The 18,867-nt window shown below is 44.4% G+C and overlaps 1 protein-coding gene across 1 annotated transcript in view; it reads right to left on the bottom strand.

Moving 5' to 3' along the window:
* Enpp6 (ectonucleotide pyrophosphatase/phosphodiesterase 6) overlaps positions 1-18,867 on the bottom strand; it is a 100,548-nt gene that overhangs the window by 21,411 nt on the left and 60,270 nt on the right. The window contains exons 2-4 of the mRNA XM_021219844.2: positions 12,539-12,650; positions 905-1,046; positions 324-503 (exon numbers count right to left, since the gene is read on the bottom strand). Coding sequence (XP_021075503.2) covers positions 324-503; positions 905-1,046; positions 12,539-12,650 — 434 coding nt within the window. The remainder of the gene's footprint in view (positions 1-323; positions 504-904; positions 1,047-12,538; positions 12,651-18,867) is intronic.

Raw genomic sequence — 18,867 nt, 5'->3', positions numbered from 1 at the left:
CCAAGACTACCAGCTCAGAGATGGCACCACCCACAAGGGGCCTCTCCCCCTTGATCACTAATTGAGAAAATGCCTTACAGCTGGATCTCGTGGGGGCATTTCCCCAACTGAAGCTCCTTTCTCTGTGATAACTCCAGCTGTGTCAAGTTGACACAAAACTAACCAGTACACTAAGGGAGTAGCAAGCTTAGTCACCCGACTCCAAAGTCCACGCTCCCAACCCTGTCCTGTCCCTGACTATGAAAACTCTAGGAAGGAATCAAAGCACAAACTCGGGGGCCAATGGGCCCATGTCGCCTCCCGTCCACCATGCTATGTCTTGCCTCAGAGTGTTTTCCGGGGGCTGGCCACAGGCTCACAACGGGCCCTCGGTCTTTCACTTGCTGCAGGTCATCCAGGCTGATGTAGTTGCTCAGCTCAATCACTTTATCCATCCAGAAGATGTCGGTCATCCCATGGTCTGAGAAAAGGATGACGTTAAGGTCATGCTGCAGGCCTCGGTCCTGTGGGGGTGGGTACAGGCAGTTAACCGCAGTGGTGAAATTTCACACAAAGATTCCTGAGGAGAGGTGTTCTTCAACTAGATTAAAGAAGGGAGACTGGTCAAATTGGAACCAATATTTGACCCCTATATCCAGGCTAAGCTGATCAATAGACTTACTAAAATTCCTAAGAAGCTAGATAGCTCTCTAGTCCAGCAACACACATCTAGATCAGTTAAATCCCACTGGTCATGCATGAACCAAGGAGTCAGTTGGTGCCTACGTGAAAAGTGCTCTCAGAGGAAAGAGAGTCTCACATTGGCTTAGTAAAGAAATCGTTGAAGGAAGAGTGAGGGGAACTGGCTGCCATGAAGGAGAAGATAAGAGAAGACACCAGGTCAGTGGGCTTTGCTTTGGGTCACCTGAATCCACTGGATCATATACTTCAGGACAGTGTCCACAGCTCTGAGGGCATCTTTTCTCTGAGGTGATGAGGGGCCGTAGTGGTGACCTTCTACGTCGATGCGCTCGTGGTATATGGCTGCTAGATCTGCTCGGCCACTCCTGGAGAGAAGAGAATGAGAGAGCCACCGTTGAGGGAGACCTCTTCCTCATGACCCATTCACCCTCTGTGAAGGTGTGAGAGCCCCCAAATCTGACCACTGGACAGGTCAAAACCCACATTTCCATGTAAATTAGGTGGGCGGATACCGAACTCAAGGTTTCTAGTCCTGAGCAGCTTGGTGACATGATTTGGACGGTGTATCTGTTGGCCACCCCCTCTTCCGGCCAATACTTTATTGGCTTTTATGTCTATAAAAGTTGAAAGATGTAAGAAGATCCAGGGCATGGCTCTTGTAACTCCCTCCTCTTAGTCTGTTGGGACCGAGAAGTCAGGAAACCAGATACAACGTTTTAAATAACTCCTGAAAAAATTTTTGAGGGACTTTAAGGGCATCCTAACCAAACGCTAGACTGTGGGTCTGACGGGCAAGAATGAAAGCAGTGTCACCACAGCCACTTGGTTAGCTACACATAGATTTATCTTTAGGCTATGACATCAGCAGACACACCCCAGCCATGTGCTCTATGGGGACCTGTGACGGGCTCGCTCCCATGAAGTCCTAAAAGTGATTGTACCTTTAATGAATTCCTAGACTCCCTCAGGGCCAGTTATTGATGGTGACAATCCAAACCGTTTAGCCTCCGATGCTGGCATAAGAATGACCAGAGCTAGCAATATGACGCGGGGTGGTGGTTCACTTATGGGGAGAAAGAAGGGAATTCCTGAGGGTGTCCCCACTTCCCGTGTTACCCCCTCTTCTCCAGGATAAGCTTTGACTCCAGTCCTCCAGTCAAGCATCCAAAATAGATCCGAGTGATGGAGATGGTCATAATGATCATTATGATAGCATCCATGAGCCGATGGCAAAGAAAGGAAAAATGGCTTTCTCTGCTAGGACCTCTAGAAGAGGCAGGGAGAGGGAACATATAGAGCCCACCTCCAACAGGAAGACAGGGCATCAAATGAGGGAGGGGGTTGCCATCCCACAGTCAAAACCCTGACCCATAATTGTTCCTGTCTGAAAGAATTACAGGGATGGAAAACGGAGAGGAGCCTGAGGAAAAGAAGGTCCAGCGACAGGCCCCAAGTGGGATCCAGCTCAAGGGGAGGNCCCAAGGCCTGACACTATTACTGAGGCTATGGAGCGCTCGCAAAAAGGGATCTAGCATGACCCCACTCTGGAAGACCCAACAAGCAGCTGAAAGAGTCAGATGCAGATATTTGCACCCAACCAATGGTCAGAAGCAGCTGACCCCTGTGGTTGAATTAGGGAAGGCTGAAAGAAGCTGAGGAGGAGGGTGACCCTGTAGGAGGACCAGCAGTCTCAATTCATCTGGACCCCCGAGATCTCTCAAACACTGTACCACCAAATGGACAGCATACACCAGCTGATATGAGGCCCCCAACACATATACAGTAGAGGACTGTGGGGTCTGTGTTCATTCAGAGATGATGCACCTAACCCTCAAGAGTCTGGGGCCCCAGGGAGTTTAGAGGTCAGGTGGGGTAAGGGGTGGGGAGGAGGTATGGAATGTGGACCAGTTGGGAGGTGGTGGACAGGATGGGGAATAAAATCTGGAGTATAAAAAAAAAAAAATTAAAAACAGGTATTCTTGTCACACTGTCTTATTTCTCTTGAAAAAAAAAAAAAAAACCTTGACTTTAAGCACATCTGTGTACAACACACAAATGCCAACAGCTGGATGCATAGACACATATACCACACCCTCTTTCCCCTTAATATGGTCTCACCAGCATGAGCAATGGAAGAGTGTAGTCTCTGAGCTGGCAGGGCCTTGGGTCTTGCTATTCTCCAGGAGAGAAACATCCTCATCTGGCTCAGAGGGCTTAGTTCCCTTGGTCCAAGTCATACAGTATCCGTTCCTTGTTCAGACGTGTGGCAGCTGCTGCCTCCCCCAGGAAGCCTCCTCTGGTGTCTTGAGGACAGGTCAGATGACCCTGCCATGTGCTCCCAAGACCATATGCTCACTTCTAGGCTTTTTAAGATGTACTTTTCTCTCTCTAGATTATGAGGTGCTTTCACATCAGGAATGGTAATTCATTCTCCATGGTATCGCAAACCCGAGCTTAACATTTTTGCACATGGTAACAGTGAACAGCAGTCAGCTAAGTGCATAAAAGCAGATGCTCACTAAATGGGCTATTGACTATGGCTGTGCACTATATTACTGCACTACCACCACCACCATCATCATCATTATCACCACCATCATCATTCATGTATTCCAGGCTGGCTTTGAATCAGATAGACAAAGACAACCTTGAACTTTTGATCCTCCTGCCTCTAGTTCTCCCAAGTCCTGGGATTTCAGCTGTTTATCTGGGTTTATGTGGTTTGGGGTATCAAGCTTGGGGCTATGTGCATGACGGATAAGCTCCAGAATTCAAGAGAGTTTTAAACATTCGCCAGTATCCATCATATGATACTGGATTTAAGCCCAGGTCCCTAGAACATGACCACTGTTATTGCTAAGTGTCAAGTCAATAGCCCATGACAAAGGGTACCCAACCCACACAGCTCACGTGACCTTTGGAAGTCTGTTGTATGACTCACACTAACTCCCAGAGCTGGCTGCAAGAAAGGGCACTCAGAGATCCCCCCCCCCCATTGTCACCTGGATACTCTGTGGCATCTGTATGTAACCGTTTCCAGGCCTGGAGCGTTAGGGACAAGTGTCCTCACAGAAGAGCATTTATAGATTTGTGCATGAAGAAGCAGAATTCAGAGGGCTCTACGAGTTTCTCGCTGCCTGGCAGATCTCCGAGACAGAGCTGAGACTTACAAATGTAAACTGGGCCTTTGAATGTCTATCTGCATCTATTCCATCTTCCCAATTAGGGAAGGGACTGCAGAGCAGTTTCTGCCTGGCATCCTCTTCTTTATGGCCACATAGCCGTTAGTGATACCCTCGTGTTCTACTGAGCACTCTGGAGTCTACACCACTTACAGCCCTGAGAAAACTCGGGGCTGAGTTTTGAGAGAAGTGAAATTGTTAGTCAAATGTTCCTTTCCCTTTTTAGAACAAAACAAACTGACCCTTCATTAATAAGTCCCATCACCACCTCCTCCACAGTATGGATTAGGTTATGTTAGGATTTAGATTTTTCTCACAAATGCTATTATTCGTACACCCTAATGTGAGAATGACTAATTCAAACTGCCTCTGCATCTGTACATGGTCAGGTACAAAAGGTCCCTCTAGGGCCCCACAAGTGTGGAGGTGGTGGGGAGAAGTTAGTAATAGGTAATATGACATCATTTATATGCTGAAACTGGCTCATGGTCCATGACTGGTAGGGCTCTGGGCTCTGGGCTCTTTCTCCATCACTACATCTGAACACAATGAAACCGTCCATAAAACCTGTCCTGCAGATAAGCCTGCACATTTATCTGCTTTATCTACTGGCATCTTAGGCACTCCAGATGTGCACCTTAGGCATTCCAGATGTGCTGGTTCACTCACTATATCATCTGTTTAGGAGTCTACACTTCCAGCACGGGTCCTACATGTGTTGGAAAATCCCACTTAATACATTGGTGACTCACTAAAGTGAGGTTTACTGTGGCATTGGAGTTTAATGGAATACACCCAGGTCTCTTCATTTTAGTACCCATTGTATCGCGGTGTATTTGCAAGGCACTTTAGAGCAGGCTGGTTTCTCCAAGGCTGTTTATCACATTGGAAAATCTCTATGTGGTTAGAAAGCTGGAAAGTGTCACAATTTACCTGATGGCATTATTTCAGGAGGCTGTCAACCTCAGATGCCAGGAACACTTGATTTGGTATGCTTGTGTTATGGGGAGCACACACGTGAGAGCTTTCTGGGTTAAGATTTCATTGATTCATTAGGGACTGAAGTCTCCCAGGGCTGACAGCTCTTGCCTGCTTGGAGTTTAGCAGATAAATTCTTGGTAGCCAGCTGTTTCCGATGTGGGTCTGGTCTCTATCACAGGTCAGCTCGTTTGTAATAGGGTTGGGTGAGGCAGATTGTGTGTCTGCTATTGGCCATTTACAGCTTTGAGGTTCAGGAACCATGCCAGAAGGACATGTGGCTATCAAACCTAGTTCTCAGAAAGCTGCAGGGGGGCCTCCAACCCCAGAGTTTCGGGGACACCCAAGTCTCCTATCACCTTATAATTCTGTCTAGATTGCTTTGCAGTATAAAAAGTTCACAATGTCGTATCCATTTTTCTTACTGAAGTATGTTGGGAAGAGAGAAGAGTTGGGCAGGGGGAAATGGAAGTGATGTAAAGGTATGGCTGGTTCTTGACTGTTAAGAAAGATGGTTTATCGTTTTAAAAGAAGGACCCTGAAATGACAGTGTGTCCCTTCAGTATCATGTTGGGACACTCTCCAATACACTAGTTTAAAAGTCACATGACTTCATTCACCATTATCATTCAGATTTCTTCAAGCCTAGCTGGTAGTTAGCAGGAAACCTTTAAGATAAAATTTAAAACTTTTTTTGGTGGGGGGGGGGCTGGAAACCCGAAATTGTGGTTTTATTATTCTCAATGTTATTGATATTTCTACATATAGCAATATCTGTATCTCTTCACTCCTCAGCATCCTTTGTGGTCAGTTATGCTTTCTCATATCCTCCAAGACGCCTTGATATTCTCACCCCCATCAGTAGTAAGTTGATTTGAATCTTGGCATAAGTCTTGTGATGGTTTGTATATGCATAGCCCAGGAATCAGCAGGTGTGGCAGGATTAGAAGGTGAGGCCCTGTCAGAGTAGGTGTGTCACTGTGGGTGTGGGCTACAAGTCTCTCATCCTAGCTGCCTGGAAGTCAGATACTGCTAGCAGCCTTCAGATGAAGATGTAGAGCTCTCAGCTCCTCCTGCACCATGCCTGCCTGGATGCTGCCATGTTCCCACCTTGATGATAATGGACTGAACCGCTGAACCATAAGCCAGCCCCAGTTAAATGTTCTTTTTAAGAGTTGCTTTGGTCATGTCCGTTCACAGCAGTAAGACCCTAACTAAGACAAGTCTCATAAACAGAATGAGTACATGGTAGTTTGTGAAAATTACCTCTGGCAGAAATGTGGTTTCAGATTCTGGCTTCCCTTCTCAATAACGATATCTCTGATGAATGGGAAAATTATCTCTACACCTCCGTTTCTCTGTCTGCAAAACCAACCTACAGTGACTTGAATGGTAAATGTGCCCTGTAGTCTCATGTATTTGAACACATGGTCCCCAGCTGATGATGATGTTTAGGGAGGTCTACATGGTATGGCCTTGCTGGAGAAAGTGTGTCAGCAGCAATGGGTTCTAAGAGTAAAATCCTCCCCGTTTTCAGTTCGCCCCCTCTGGTCTGTGGTAGTGCTCAGCTTGCAGGTCTCCAGCCACCACGCCTGTTCCCTGCTGTCAGCCGTGTCTGCCATTATAGACTCTAATTGTATAAAACCCCAAGCCAAATATGTTCTTTGTTCTATAAGTTGCCTTGGTCCTGGTGTTTTATTGTGCAACCGAAAAGCAACAAATACACTGCCATTTGGGTGCTAAATGAACTGCTGGTATAGATAGTGTTGGACACAGAGCAAAAAGGAAGGATGCAAGGATGCAAGGAAAGAAAGAAGGGAGGGAGGGAAATGAGACGCCTTCTTCCAGTTGGCTTTAGCACTTTGCCTGAGTGTGTAGGTTTAGCAGGTAAGAAAGTATTATTCCTGCTGAGCAGGAGCGAGTTTCTCCAATCTTCTTAGCCTGTCCATAGAGAAGAGGAACCCAGTCAAGATACTTGAACTGGCTTCCTTTGCCAGGTGGGAGGAATTATCTTGCCACACATCCGTTCCTTTATTAACTTCAGCAGTGGCTGGAGTTCTGAGGGTTGAGATGCTTTCGTTCTTTGCTTTTTCTATGTTATTTGTTAGTATGCTATTCTAATTTCCCATTCTGAGCATTAACCTTGGACCCCATCCATGATGAAAGGCAGGTACTTTATCATTAAGATCCCTTCCTTACTAAGGTACTTAAATACTGGCCTTGAGCTCACCTGTGGCTCAGACAGAAACTGAACCTTTGAACCTTCTGTCTCAGCATAGTTGGGATTATGGTCTTGTATTACCAGGCCTGGGTTCCAGAGCCCCGTTGAACAGGTTACATGTACCATCTGTTGGAAGCAGTTACTGCTTCCTCCATGCAGCCAGGGCTCCGTGGTTACCTCCTGATCCCTCTTCTACTCTTCTTTAATTGGTCTTTAGCACCAGGTACTTTTTTTTTTTTTTTTAAAAACTCACTGAATCATGGGCCTCCTGCAAGCAGAATTTCCAAGACGATAACAAATCAAGTGATAATGGACCATGAACTGCCTTGTGTTTTGGAAGCGGGTGTGGGGGTGGAGGGGGTGACATGTGTGCAGGGGCCCTGCCTGCTGAGTCTTTATGTGTGATGACAGGGCTCAGAAGCATCAGTGGAGCAGCCTGCTGCTAGAGACATAAAGCTGAATCCCCCCCCACCTTTCCTTAGTTATTCTTCTATTGCTGTGAAGAGATGCCATAACCAAGGCAACTTATCACAGAGAGTAGTTATCAGGTCTGGGGAGTGCTTATAGTTTCAGTGGGTTAGTTTGTGACCATCATGGCAGGAAGCGTGGCAGCAGACAGGCAGGCATGGCACTTGAGCAGTAGCTGAGAGCTTATATCTTACCCATAGGTAGCAGACAGAAAGAGAGAGAAAGAGAGGGAGGGGGGCAGAGACGCAGAGAGAGACAGAGAGATAGAGGCAGAGACAACGAGACAGAAAGATGTAGGTGGCACAGACTTTTAAACCTCAAAGTCCACTCACAGTCACATACCTCGACCAACAAGGACACACCTCCTAATCCTTCCCCCAAACCATTCACCCAACTGGGGACCTAAACATTCAAATACATGAGCCTATGAGGACATTCTCATTCAGAGAACTACCCTTCTCTAACCTTCAAGAGCCCCAGTCCCAGGATGGTCCCAGAGAGGGCGATTCTCAACCTCCTCTACCTGTCTGGTTCTTCTTTCAAGGCATCTCGGCAATGTGAATAGGGACTGGGTTGTTGGATGAAGAAATCACATTTTCCAGTCACTTCACACACAGGGAAGGCCCTGGAAGCCTCGTCCACCTAAGCCTCTTCTAGAAGAGCCTGGGTCCCCACTTTACCCTAAGAGCTTGTGAAGTCGAGAGAAGGAAGTTAACCGTCAAGACTCAGAGATGCTTTTGTGAGATGGTGTCATAACTAAATTTTGTCAACTCGATGCATACACATCTGTATATCTGTATAGAGTGAAGCTGAGTTGAAGAGATCAGCTTGGTCTATGGGCATGTCTGTGAGCCATCAGTCTGCAGTGTTGATTGATGTAGAAAGGCCCCACTATGGGCGGCACCATACCTGGCATGTTGGCATGGGGTATACATAAAAGGTAGCCAAGCCAAAAACAAACAAACAAACAAACAAACAAACAAGCCAGTAAGCCATATGCCTCTAGGGTATCTGCTTCAGTTCCTGCCTCCAGGATGGTGCTTGAGTTCCTGCCTAGACTTCTCTTGATGATGGCCTGATTATAACTGTAGACTAAAACAAACTTTTTCATCCTCAGGTTGCTTTTGCTCACAGGGTTTAGGACAGCAACAGAAAAAAAATCAAACCAGGAGAGGTGGGAAGAGCACCTATGTAACATAGTAGATAAAGTGGAAACTAGGTGAATGTGAATAAAGCCTTTCGTCTCAGTGCCGTTGATATTAAAAATGTCAACTTTCTTCTCTGTCTTTCCTCTATGCAACAGAAAAAAAAAATCATCTAAATTCAAAAGTAGCATCCTACAAGGATATGGGTGGCAATAGATGGCAATGCCCAGATCAAACACACACGCTGCCTTATCTCTTCTTGCCCAGACATGCGAAGCTTTTTGATTTGCTTGGACTGCTGCTGAAAGGTCCCTGGTTTAAATGATCTCTCTTAAGTTTTGTCATATCTATCCCATGCCCCATTCTCTCTGGAAGATGGTCAACTTTGTGAACAATACAGATTCGGAGCAGTGTGTGTGTGTGTGTGTGTGTGTGTGTGTGTGTGTGTGTGTGTGTACATGTGTGAGCCCTTGTATGTGGAAATTTCCAAATGTTCTTCAAATTATAATTAGGAATCTGAGATAGAGCTGAACCAAAAAAAAAATCTCTAGTGTCTGAACTGGCTGCACCAGGCAGGGCTATCTGATGGGAAGCTAAATCACTCCACAGCGTTGCCTAAACACACCTACAGCAAGAATTCGATTCGATGCAAGAACGCACCATATGCACAAATTCATGCACAAGCTCTTACATGCAGAGTGAATGTGATTGATTGATCTAGATTGTTCTAATCTGGCTAAGACTGTCAACCACTTCATTACTGAAGACAGCAGATTTGATTTTTGTATGAGTAAAAGCATTTGACTCACGAGGAGTAATCTCTAGTCTGCTTTGTAAGAAGGAAGCAAAAGAAGGTTGAAGAAAGGACCTGTTTGTTTTGTGTTTGTTTGTTTAGTTGGTTGGTTTTTCTGAGGGAGGACATAGGTCACCCCACTGCCTTCCTCAGACAGTGGCATCAGGCCTTCCCATTCTCATTCCAATACTCCCTAGCTTAGAGATAATGAACAGGGGTCAGTATTTCCATTCTTCTTTGTCATCCCATAAAGAGAAAGGACCTGGGTTATGTTAGAAATGATCTTTCTACTTGCATGTGAAGAGGTTGTTTTTAAGCTGCCCTGTTAACTTGGCCAGTATGAAGACAATTGCATTAGTCTTGCACAATCCTGCCCAGGTCTACACTGTCAAAATCCAGAGACTTCATCTGGGTTGCAGACTATGTGAGTAACAGTCCACGGAGTTCAAGGTCATAAGCCTAGCATTCCTACCCTATGAATGGTCTTGAGTTGGGAAAGTAGCACACCAGGCCACACCACATGAAAACCTGTCCTGAGGCCAACTCCATGGAGCTGCAGTTCTTTGTGGCCTTTTCTTTCTAGAGGAACCCAAGCCCTTCACACATATACACACATACGCACACACACACATACACATACACATACACACTCCACTACCACCAATATGATAGCAACAGTCAGAAAATCTTCCCCATTTCCCCGTTTCCCTATTTCAGAGATAAAGATGCATCTTCCTGGAGTCCTATAATATTGGGGTGTTGCTTGACAAAGAAAAAGAGAAGGGAAAAAACCCACATATTTTCTCTAAAGGAACTAGATCTTCATTTTTTATTCCTCCAGCATTCTGGTGGAAGTGAGCTAATAAAAATAAGGATGTCCGATTAAATTGTCTAGAGCTCACATGATAGTCTTTGCTATTTTACCTGTGCCCACTGAGTTGGATACAGAGAGGCCATTCAACCTCAAACACATGATAAATGTGAGACATGTATAAATACACTGATAAGCATGCTGTTGGGACACTTGGAGGTGTTTGTGTGACATTATAATCCAGCGCTCGCATTAGTCTTGGCAGTAGGGTATAGTGATGGATAACGTTTGGGCGATGTTGGAAGCAGCACTGAGAAGACACAGCAATTCTGAAGTCCCAGCCCTGTTCATTGGCCATGCGTCTGGGCAAGTCTGCTTTGCATTAACCAGACAGCTACACAATATACTAGCTCTGTAAGCACATAGCTTCCTAGCCCGTGTGTGTGTGTGTGTGTGTGTGTGTGTGTGTGTGTGTGTGTGTGTGTGGNGTGTGTGTGTGTGTGTGTGTGTGTGTGTGTGTGTGTGTGTGTGTGTGTGTGGAGAGAGAGAGAGAGAGAGAGAGAGAGAGAGAGAGAGAGAGAATGAGTTAGCAGCCAGCCAGCATCGTATAACACACAGAAGAGATGAAACATGAGAAGAACTTGTACTCAAAAGTTTTACTTTCTCCAGACTCTGCCACTTCTAAATACCTCCAGAAATGAATGACGTGAACAGGTTTGTTTTTTTTTTCTTAATTTTTAATATTCTGAAGCTGAGTCAATTGTGCTAAACCATTTTGTGACCCCTCTTAATAGGTTTCACGCAGGTAGCATGGTCTCAAAATCAGCATGGAATGGGGTCCTGCTTTTTTCCTTTGAAAATCCTGGATGAGAAGCAACCACAATCACGGTTGGAGCAGAAAAGGAAGTGAACGTTTCAGTCATCTCTGTACCGAGGCAACCTGAGACTACGAGGACGGCCCAACTGCTGAGCAGATTCGTGGGTTACTTGGAGGTAACCTCACCCAATTGCTCATTTCTGTACCTAAGGCTGTCGTAGAATCCCAATACATAATCGGTCACCAGTGTGAAAGACAGTCTTCACCATAGCCAGTCGCTGCAGTTGGTGTCAATGATTTGTGCACGGGGTTTAGGAAGGATGGATATCACTCACGCCTCACTGGAGACCATGCTGCTTCTTTTGGAAGGATGAAGGTCTTACCCCATCTGAATACTCTGATTCTCTCTATGTCTTCTGCTTTGACTCCACCTAGGAACCCCATTCAACAACCAAGATAACCTCAAAACCAGCTCTAGAAATGGGAGCTCCCAGCAAGCTCAGACACCTCCTCGTTGGTTGCTAAAGCAAGCTCCCAGCTGGATCCCCATCCTGGCAACGCGACTGCTTCTGGTTGACTTGATGCTTTGTGATTGATGTGGCGAGTTCTCCGAGAGACCCATGGACTATTCAGAAGAGAGAAAGTAAACTTTGCATGGTCCACGCTCTGTATCATTGTCCACATGCAAGGAAAAAAAAAAAAACATTCCTTGTTCTAATGCACTAAGGTGCTATGCACATTTCAAACAAGAGTGTTGAAAGGTGATTTCTCCAATCTCATCTGGTCACAGATCTGTCCTTCAGGCAAATACTCGTTGAAGTCTTTGAAATATAACTTCTCAGCAAATCATTAGTATGCTTTCTCCACTGTCTTAACAACATGAAAAGGAGACCTGCAAACCCTGGGGATTTTTCTCTCTTCTGTTCACCATTTCCAAACAGTGTCCCTGTTCACAGTTACAAACTATCAGTTCCCCACATACCAATCGCTACATAAAATTCTCTGAGACATTTCACCTTGGTTCAGCTCTCTTAGACCTCTTTAGGATTTGCTAGTCATCCAAGAAACAAGGAAGAGGGAAGGGAGAGATGGCCCAGTGGGTAAGGAAGATTGCTGGGACATGGTGGCACTTAAAGATGCACCTGCCTTTAATCCCAGCACTCTGGAGGCAGAGGCAGGTGGATCTCTGAGTTCAAGGCTAGGCTGGTCTACAGAGCAAGTTCCAAGACAGCCACGACTACACAGAGAAACACTGTCTTGAAAAACAAAACAAAACAAGAGTCTTTGCTGCTGCTCTTTACAGAGTTTGCTCCACAGAGCCTATGTCAGGTGACTCATAACTGCCTACAGCTGCAGTTACACACACACACACACATACACACACAATATTTCTTAAAACACAAGGAATAACAATGTTTTGGCTAGAAATTTGGGGCACTTACTTTAATGAGTCGAGAGCATCGCTAACTGCATTCGCAAAGTTGATATCCGTTGGGACAGTTTTATATTCTAGGCAGTAAGTTGGTCTGACACCAAGAATCTCAACTTCACAGCCTAACAAGAAAAAAAAAAGAGGGAAAATAGTTATTGTCTCCAATACTTGGAGTAGGGCTAAGAGAATATTCCATAAAACACACATCAGTCAAAATATTTTTGTACCTTTTCATAAACTAAAATAACTTATTTCTGGTAAGTAGTATATTTAATTATAATTCTGCTTCACCAAAGTAGTATCTTAAATGCCATTCCAAGGTAATATTGGAGTCTAATGACAGAAATCCCTAAATTGGACAATAGAAACAAGATAAATATTAATTAGTATACCAAAATATCTCATTTTTTGTCCTATAGATTTTCCATAAATACCATCTTCTAGTCTAATGTTCCTTTCCCTTCAAGAGACATGTGTTGAGTAGTATCTTGCATCCAGGGAATTGTAAAACAAACATTCCCCTCTCCTGTGATAAAAAACAACTGGACTTTAAAGTTGTAGCCAACTTCACTGAGTTAAAGCAAGGGCTTTGAGCTGGCCTTCCCTCTCCCAAAAATAAAAGAGTCAAAAACATGGTGTGAATCTGCTCAAGTTTTCTGCTGCAGACTCTCAGACAAGCAGAAGTAGTTGTCCTGAGGAAGTGACACTTAATCAGAATATGCGAGCACAGAGATGCAGAGGGATGAGCCGGTCTCAGTTTACATTTGTTAGGCAAATATTTATTGGCATTTACTATGAACTGTTCAGGCAGAGAAAACAGAAATGAATCAGCCAGCGTCTCCTTCTCAGAGCAGTCCAGAGTCTAGTCTTAACGGCAAAGAGGGAAGCCTGTGTTGTGTGAAGTCTGATGTGCGGTGCCCACTTCCTAGGTGGCATAGGGATTCAGTGAGGAGCAGACTTTTCCTCCAGACAGCCTTGCTTGCATCCTTGTCCATGACACAGTGTGAAAGACACAGTCAAGGCTATGGGGGATAGAAGTAGGGGCTGGGGTAGGGTTGAGTATCAAGACAAAGACATCAGTGTGAGCTAAAGTTCAGAGAACTTCTAAACAATGAAAACCCTGAAGTGCCAGACCAAGAGACTCCGGGAGACCAGATGTGGCTCTTGCCTGCAGTTCAGGGAAAATGACTTCTAAGTAGAAGTGAGTAAATGGGGGGACATAAAATAAGGAGGAGGTGGAGTCTGTCAGGAAGTGGGTAGTCAGGCACGGTTGAGCACATCTGCTGGGTGGTTCCAGTTAATGCAGAAGATGGCAGAGGGACTCCTAGGGGGACCTACTCATTAGCATAAAAGATATGGACTGCAAACGGGGTGCTACATGAATCACTACTAAATCACTAAAAGAAGAAAATGAAAGCATCAATGTTTTTTTTAAAACCAAATATCAAAATGCATAAAAAAAGGAATTGGGATTCAAGAGACAAAACCAAGCATTTTAGTTTTAAAACAACAGTATAAAAAAACAGAAGGATCCATGACTCCACATAGACAGCAATGTGTATAGATTACTGCTTACCTGTCATGGATATGCACACACACAGGAAGCTTGGTAGTGTAACTACAAGACTTTGACATTAATGGAAATGAGGTTGATATACAATGAAGAGTCCATCATGATGACTTGCATCTACAATCCTATACTGGGAAGGCTGAAGCAGGAGCGTCAGGAGTTAAATCAAGTCTTGTCTATTGGCCATACAATATTGGTAGCTAGCCTGAGTTACGTGAAGCCCTGTAGCAAAGATCTAAACAAACCAACAGATAGAATGAATGAGCTATATGGAGAATTTGGGGGTTACTATCAATGGCGTGAATTCGATAGATTTGAATTTCTTATCTTGTGAGCGTGGGATGTGAATTTTTAAACACAATTGTTAGGCAAACTGAGCATGCTCTGGTCCACCAATTAAAAACCTCAACAGCTTCCAAAGAGCAGAGAAGTTTCAAGCATGATTAATATAGTCTGACCACAGGTAATAGCATTAGGAATTGAATCATAATCGTTAACTAAAAATAAACCTAACCACTTAAAAATCTAAAAGAAAACTGTTATGTAAATTGATGCACAGGGGAAATGAAAACTTCCCTGACAGGCTAGTTATTAACAACAGTGAAAATTCTATACTTCACAACTTCAAGGGACACGTTTTCACTTAGGTCAGGGGAAAATAAGGAATGTTTCCCTCGCTGCTATAAGGTATTGCCTTTAACATGCTTTCCACTAAATACGAAAGAGAAGCAAGTCCATTTAGAAATCAGGATGTATGCCCAAGAGTTTCTGTATGATAGTACTTTTAAGAACTTTTTGCAAGGCTGAGAGATAGATCAGCAAGTAAGGTCCTGGCCACAGAAGAGTGGAGACCAGAGTTCAGGTCCCCAGCACCCGGATAACTAACAGACTAGCATGACAGCCTGCCTTTAGTTACAGTACTCAGAAGTGGAGACAAGGTAGCCCTGGCTCGCCTGACTAACCATACTGGTGAGATTTTGGTCCAACTGAAAGACCTTGCCTCAAAGAATAAAGTAGAGCGCCATAGCGGCAGACTCCTGAGGTCGGTCTCCAGCTTCCAGATATGCACAGGCACACATGTGTGAACATGCTTACACACTTTCCCATCACACACACACACACACACACACACACACACACACACACACACACGGTCACGTATAAACATGCACATTCACAGTAGAAACAAAAGTATCACCAAATTGTAAGTAAATACACACGATGGTTTATTTCATTCTATTCTAATCTACTCTACAACCGGTTTTAAAGTTGCTTAGCAAACCACAAGTGTCCATGAGTGTCCACTATGGGTCAATACCTGTGTTAGAACAGTGCTTACAACAGCACCCTCTTACCACTGAGGATAGCAGACTTCCAGAGATGCCAGAAACTACAGAGAGCATAGAAACTCATTGTGGAAACACATGAACCATATCAACCAGCAATGGGCCACATATACGAGATTATGTTGCCTAGTAATGCTGTAGCCACCTTAATGTGTGTTAATATAGTCCATGATGTTCAAACAGTGAAGAGCTTGCCTAACATCATGTTCCTCAAGACACATTCTGTCTTCTATTGTACTGTAGCTAGATTAGATAGATAGATAGATAGATAGATAGATAGATAGATAGATAGATAGATAGAAGTTTAGGATAGACGAATGATCGGTATAGATAGTTAATAGGGTAGATAAATGGTATATAGACAGAAATATATATATATATATATATATATATATACATACATATGATATATATGCATATATGTGCATATCTCTCTATATAGCTATGTCTATGAAATTTAATCTATAAATTAATCATGCCAAAAGATTAAAAATAATAAAATAGAACAATTACAACAATATCCTATAGTAAAATATATGTGATTATGGTCTCTCAACAATATCCTGTAGTAAAATGTATGTGATTGTGGTCTCTCAAAGTATCTTTTACATTTAAAGGAAATATTTCGTAGCTTATCTCCCACCTATCTAAGTCCCTTAAACCACTCCCCGTATGCTTTCACACCTCTATTAAACAAAATAAGAGTTACTTGATTACCAGCGCTGAGAAACTTCACAGTCTGCCTGGAAACCAAGATGGTGTCCAAGTGACTGTCTGAGGAGTAAAGACAGTGCGCATGAACTTAGACAAAGGAGGATGCTTCTCTGAGGACAGAATAGGAAGGGCATCGCGAGATTGTTTTATCTCACAAATGCTGTACATAGTTAAGATAGCAATCGTTTACTTCTTGAATCTTCCAATTCATCTTTTCATCCAGTGGTTGACAAAGGAGCTACAAGTATGGGAAGGAACACCGTATGGAACGTATATCTTGGAGTGGAGTCTTCCGTCATTTTCATCCACTGCGGGGAAAGGTTGTAAAGCAACATTCTGGCAGTTTTTATTGTAGTCCTGCTCTGCCTGACAAATCACTCGTAAGAACGGATTGTAAGAATATAAAGTCGTAAAGGCTGAGAGCACATTTATGTGTAACAAAAGATGGGAAATAAACATAATCCGATGTCAGCTAGGACGCATTTTGGGGGAGGCTGCCTTGATAAACCGTTTTAGGAGTGATCTAAAATGAAGCCACGTGGAACTGCCCTGCTCCACTCCATCTCCTTCTCTAGGAACACAGCTCTCACTTCGGCCGCTGCTCCTCCAGATGGGGCTGGTCCTGACCCCGAGGTCCATTGAGGAGCCTGAGAAAAGATAACTGGGTACTGTGGGCTCTGCACCTCGTCTCTGGTGTGGAGTGAAAGCTGTGGAGAGGACAGGCTCCTGGGCTCCTGGGCTCCTGGGCTCCTGGGCTCCTGGGCTCCTGGGCTCCTGGGCTCGTGGCAGAAAATTTGGAAAAACAAAAACAAAAACAAAAAAAACCGAGGCAAGAAGCAGGACTATTCCAAAGTCAGTATACTAAAGCCAAGTGGAAAGCCCCAGGGTATGCACTTTGAAAGGAACATTGATAAGCATCAGGACCACGTACAATACTTCTCCTGTGGTCCAAACAAGTCTCTTCGTTATTCATTCTTAGCCCGATCTCTATTATTTATAACAGACGCTTCCTAATTGGTGAAACAAAAGGGGGTCTGGAAAACCTAAATATTTTCATTATGGCTCATTCAAATTGGTCTCCCTTTTGTTAAAAAACAAGTGTCCCGTTGTGTTTGTCTTTAGAAACCAAAAGCTGATGTTTGAGCGATAACTTTGCAACTTCTTTCTAATGTACCCAGCAGAAGACAAAAGTTCCTTTCTGTGACCGCCGTATTTATCCGGTCGACGGCAGCTGGACACTGGTTGGTTGCCAGTTTTTAAATGGTATGGATTATGCAGACATAAATATTTTCACATATGCTCTCCGGTTCATTTAGGGGTGCGTTCCTGTTGCGATATGTCACTAACAGAACCATTGTACATACACTGGAAAGTTGTCATATGGTTTTGCTCCCATCTGCATTTCCTGACAAGTCACTGTCCGGCTCTTACCAATGTTTGGATTTGTTATTTCTTTTTAAAAATTAGCCACTTTCCATTTTAGTGTGTGTGTTCTTTATAGTCAGGAGCAAACTCTGTTGAAGCTGTAGACTTGACCCTTTACTCCTCCCCCCCCCCCCCAGCAGCCGCAAACCCAGGAGTCCTGCTGTCCCTGACTGAGCCTCTTAGAGCTGCGATCTAATGACAGGCCAAGGGCAGCTATCAAAAGCGGTGATGACACGCAGATATTTCTGGCTGAAATAACAAAGCAAAATGAGGAATTTTATAGAGAAAGAGAGGGTTTAGACTTTAGAATCTTTCTTGGAGTTGTTGCTTGAGCTTTGTTTGGGGAGCTCGCCTCTCCCAGAGAGCCCACACCTCCAGCAGGGACCAGAGAGGCTGAGAACTGGATTATACTTTCATTGACTGAAAACGGAGCTAGCACAGCAAGGGCGCTGGCGGATGCCATATTGAAAACCCTCTTCTCAGTACTGAGCTCGAAGCACTTGGTGCTCAGCACTAGGTACTAGGCACTCGGCACTTGCGCTCAACAGAGCATGTGCAAGAAGCCATTTTCAACAGGACTCCGAAGCCCGAGACTCCTTGTGAATCACTTTCTTGGAAAACTCAAGAGCAAGTGTCACAGGACTGTCCATTGCAACCTGGCCTGCAGTGTATTGCTAGACAGTAGTGAAAAACAAAAACAAACAAACAAAAAAAAAACTGAATCAGAGATGCTGGGCTCAGTGCGCTGGAATTTAGTCTAAGACAGAATTTGCCCGGAAACTTTGACACAGGCTCCAAGCAGCGTTCCCAAAAACAGGAATTACCCAGCATTGGAAACAGGCTTCTGAAGAAATACCCAGAGTCATAGCGAGTGTCCAAGACCCCGTTCCTGACGCACTGGCCCATGAACTGGACAGAAGACTCAGAGACAAGAACAGGCCTACCCATCACAAAAGAACTTCTGAGAATGACAAGGACTTGTGGGGATTCGGGGGAGGAATGGTGGCTGCCTTCAGGCTGAATCTATTGATTAGGCCAGACAATATTCCTATCCCCTCAAGAGCTCTCCTTCAAAAACTCTTCATTGTTTATTTAATTAATATCCAACATCGATTTAGCAGGTCTCCCCTCCCCTCCCCTCCCCTCCCTTTCCCTCCCCTCCTTCTCCTCCCCTCCCCTCCCCTCCTCTTCTCTTCTCTTCTCTTCTCTTCTCTTCTCTTCTCTTCTCTTCTCTTCTCTGGCTTGATTGGTAGAGGTTTCTCTATCTCTCAGCATTCTGAGAGT

The sequence above is a fragment of the Mus pahari genome, chromosome 19, assembly GCF_900095145.1.
Source record: "Mus pahari chromosome 19, PAHARI_EIJ_v1.1, whole genome shotgun sequence".
Lineage (NCBI taxonomy): Eukaryota > Metazoa > Chordata > Mammalia > Rodentia > Muridae > Mus > Mus pahari.
The sequence above is the reverse complement of the archived record's forward strand: the minus strand, read 5'-3'. Positions and strand labels throughout refer to the sequence as shown.